General features: G+C 47.3%; 1 protein-coding gene across 1 annotated transcript; it reads left to right on the forward strand.

Moving 5' to 3' along the window:
* Positions 1-641: 641 nt before the first annotated feature.
* On the forward strand, positions 642-2859 carry LOC120928803 (heat shock 70 kDa protein-like). The gene has a single exon (XM_040339811.1). The coding sequence runs from the start codon at positions 884-886 to the stop codon at positions 2816-2818; it is 1935 nt and encodes a 644-aa protein (XP_040195745.1). The 5' UTR covers positions 642-883; the 3' UTR covers positions 2819-2859.
* Positions 2860-3792: the final 933 nt, after the last annotated feature.

The raw sequence follows: 3792 nt of genomic DNA on the forward strand, positions 1-3792 counted from the left end.
GCAAGGGGGGACACTCTGATGCAAGGGGGACTCTGATGGGGGACACTCTGATGCAAGAAAAACTCTGATGGGGGGACACTGATACAAGGGGGGCTCTGATGCAAGGGGGACACTTAAAATTAAAGTGGGCCGGTCTGGATGAAGTCCAGGGCCAAATTTCTGTCCCAGTCCAGCCCTAATTATAGGGTTAATAATACCCAGCCACTAAGGAAACATCTCCATATAAATAGGTAAATCCTATCCAGCCAACACAGACCCATAGGAAATGAAGGGGTTAATCACGCACAGCCATTAGGGAGCTGTTAGTCGTGAAAGGGTTAATAAAATCCAAGCCACCTGGAGGACATCAGCCGTGAAGGGGTTAATGGTATTCAGCCTCTCCAGGGAGTAGACAGTCATGGAAGGGTTAATCCTATCCAGCCGCTGGGGAGACATTTGCCATAAATTGGTGGACCCGTGTTCAGCCACTAAGGAGATGCAAGTCATGAAAGGGTTAACTCTGTCCAGACAGCAGAGATCTGCCCCAAACATTCCTGTACCTTCCGGAATCATCTAAAGTCCATGACGTTGTCTCAGGTCAGTGCTGATTGGCTGACGCTTTCAGGAAGTCTCTGGAAGGTTCCAGCTGCTTCCTAAGGACTGTGCGTGATTGGTCAGGAAGTTTCTCCCAGCTGAGCCAGCGAGTATAAATAGAGCTGAGCCGCACAGAGAGAGGCAGATAGTAAAACTCCCAGAGAGAAGACAGAGCTCAGCTCATAGAGGAGAACACACCGCGTTCCTGATACAGCACAGAGAAGACGTATCTTCTACACAGCAAAGGAGAACCTGCTTCATCTACTGACCCCAGAGAAGACATTCTATAGAGATCTACCCATCCTCCAGCATGATGTCTCCTAAAGACATTGCAATTGGCATTGATCTGGGCACAACCTATTCCTGCGTTGGCGTCTTCCAGCATGGCAAGGTGGAGATCATCGCCAATGACCAGGGTAACCGCACCACCCCGAGCTACGTGGCCTTCACCGACACAGAGAGACTGATCGGAGATGCAGCCAAGAACCAGGTGGCCATGAACCCGCAGAACACGGTCTTTGATGCCAAGAGACTGATTGGCAGGAAGTTTGATGACCCCGTGGTGCAATCTGATATGAAGCACTGGCCATTCCAGGTGGTGAGTGACTGTGGGAAGCCCAAGATGATGGTGGAATATAAAGGAGAAGAGAAGACCTTCGCACCTGAGGAAATTTCCTCCATGGTCTTGTTGAAGATGAAAGAAACAGCTGAGGCGTACCTGGGTCACCCTGTGAAAAACGCTGTGATCACTGTGCCAGCCTATTTCAACGACTCCCAGCGCCAAGCCACTAAAGATGCCGGGGTCATTGCTGGTTTAAATGTTCTGAGAATCATTAATGAGCCCACAGCTGCTGCCATCGCTTATGGCTTGGATAAAGGAAGCCGAGGTGAACACAACGTCCTGATCTTTGACCTGGGAGGTGGCACATTTGACGTCTCCATCCTCACTATTGATGACGGGGTCTTTGAGGTGAAGGCTACAGCAGGCGACACCCATCTGGGTGGAGAAGACTTTGACAACCGAATGGTGAACCACTTTGTGGAAGAATTCAAGCGCAAGCACAAGAAGGACATCAGCCAGAATAAGAGAGCTCTGAGGAGGCTCAGAACAGCTTGTGAGAGAGCCAAGCGCACCCTGTCCTCCAGCACCCAGGCCAGCATTGAGATTGACTCTCTGTATGAGGGCATTGACTTCTACACTTCCATCACCAGGGCTCGCTTTGAGGAACTCTGTTCAGACCTCTTCAGGGGAACCCTTGACCCCGTTGAGAAGGCCCTGAGAGATTCCAAGCTGGACAAGTCTCAGATTCATGACATTGTTCTAGTCGGAGGCTCTACACGTATTCCCAAGGTGCAGAAACTCCTTCAAGACTTCTTCAATGGGAAGGAGCTAAACAAGAGCATCAACCCTGATGAAGCTGTCGCCTATGGAGCTGCTGTACAAGCTGCCATCCTGATGGGTGACAAGTCTGAGAAGGTCCAGGATCTGCTCCTGCTGGATGTGGCCCCGCTCTCTCTTGGTCTAGAAACAGCCGGAGGGGTGATGACTGTACTCATCAAACGCAACACCACCATCCCCACAAAGCAGACACAGATTTTCAGCACCTACTCTGACAACCAGCCAGGTGTCCTCATCCAGGTCCTCGAGGGTGAGAGAGCAATGACAAAGGACAACAACCTCCTGGGCAAGTTTGAACTGACTGGCATTCCTCCAGCTCCACGTGGAGTGCCACAAATTGAAGTCACCTTTGACATTGATGCCAACGGAATCCTCAATGTGTCTGCTGTGGACAAAAGCTCAGGAAAGCAGAACAAAATCACCATCACCAATGACAAGGGCAGACTGAGCAAAGAGGAAATAGAGAAGATGGTGCAGGAGGCAGAAAGGTACAAGGGAGACGATGATGTCCAGAGGGAGAGGGTTGCTGCTAAGAACTCTCTGGAGTCCTATGTCTTCAATCTGAAGAGCACAGTGGAGGATGAGAATATCAAGGAGAAAATGAGTGCATCAGATAAGAAGGCCATTGTGGAGAAGTGTAATGAGGTCCTGTCATGGCTGGACAAGAACCAGCTGGCTGAGAAAGAGGAGTACATCCACCAGCAGAAGGAGCTGGAGAGGGCATGTAACCCTATCATCTCCAGATTGTACCAAGGGGCAGCAGGTGGTGGGATGCCAGGAGCCAGCTGCAGTACTCAGGCCAGACAGGGCTGCAACCCCGGACCTACCATTGAGGAGGTGGATTAAGGACTGCATGGTGCTTACTCCAGAAGGACTTGTATGTGAACTTCGGGAATGAGAACATTCAAACAACTGGATAAAAAAAAAAAAAAAAATCGGTATAACATTTAAACTTTAAGGACATTTTTTTTTTTTTTTTGCAAATCTTTTTTATTGAAGTTTACATTGGCATACAAAACTAGACCACGCAGGGGAAACTTTAGGAAAATTTACATGAACTTAGAAACTGAAGATCTGGAATAAAAGCTGAAAAGTACATATTAATCACTCCAATTCTAACCGACTTTTCAGGGATTCTGGTTACTGAGCAGCAATACAACATTTACAATATAAGTTCCTTTCTAATGTCTGAGAAAGACTCACTTAGATGGGAATTATATTTCACACATTTTATTTTTGTGATGTGAACAATCCAAAAAATTGCTCTGTACATACTGTATATTTATAATTGCAAGAAATTATTTTTACATTTTGTTGTACATAGTATTTTTTATTTCAATAAACATTTTTTTTTATATAAATAATGTGCCTCTGCAATGTGGTTATATTTTTTGGGTAATAGAATGCAGATACTGGGGTAGATTCAAAGAGCAATTGCGCCTGCGTAACCATAGTTACGCAGCGCAATTGCTTACTTGCCCCGGCTTAACGAGTTCTCCTGATTCAGAGAGCTTGTTACGCCGACTACAGCCTAAGATATGCGTGGCATAAGGCTCTTATGCCCTCATATCTTAGGCTGCATTCTTACGTTGGCCGCTAGGTGGCGTTCCCATTGTGGTCAGCGTATAGTATGCAAATTGCATACTAACGCCGATTCACAACATTACGCGAGCCCTGCGTATGCAGTTTACGTTGTTTGCGTACGTCATTTTTGCGCAAGGCTGCCCCTTCTATAGCAGGGGCAGCCAATGCTAAAGTATACCCGTCGTTCCCGCGTTGCAAAATTTGAAATTTACGTCATTTGCGTAAGTGATTCGTGA

The sequence above is a fragment of the Rana temporaria genome, chromosome 2, assembly GCF_905171775.1.
Source record: "Rana temporaria chromosome 2, aRanTem1.1, whole genome shotgun sequence".
Classification (NCBI taxonomy): Eukaryota; Metazoa; Chordata; class Amphibia; order Anura; family Ranidae; genus Rana; species Rana temporaria.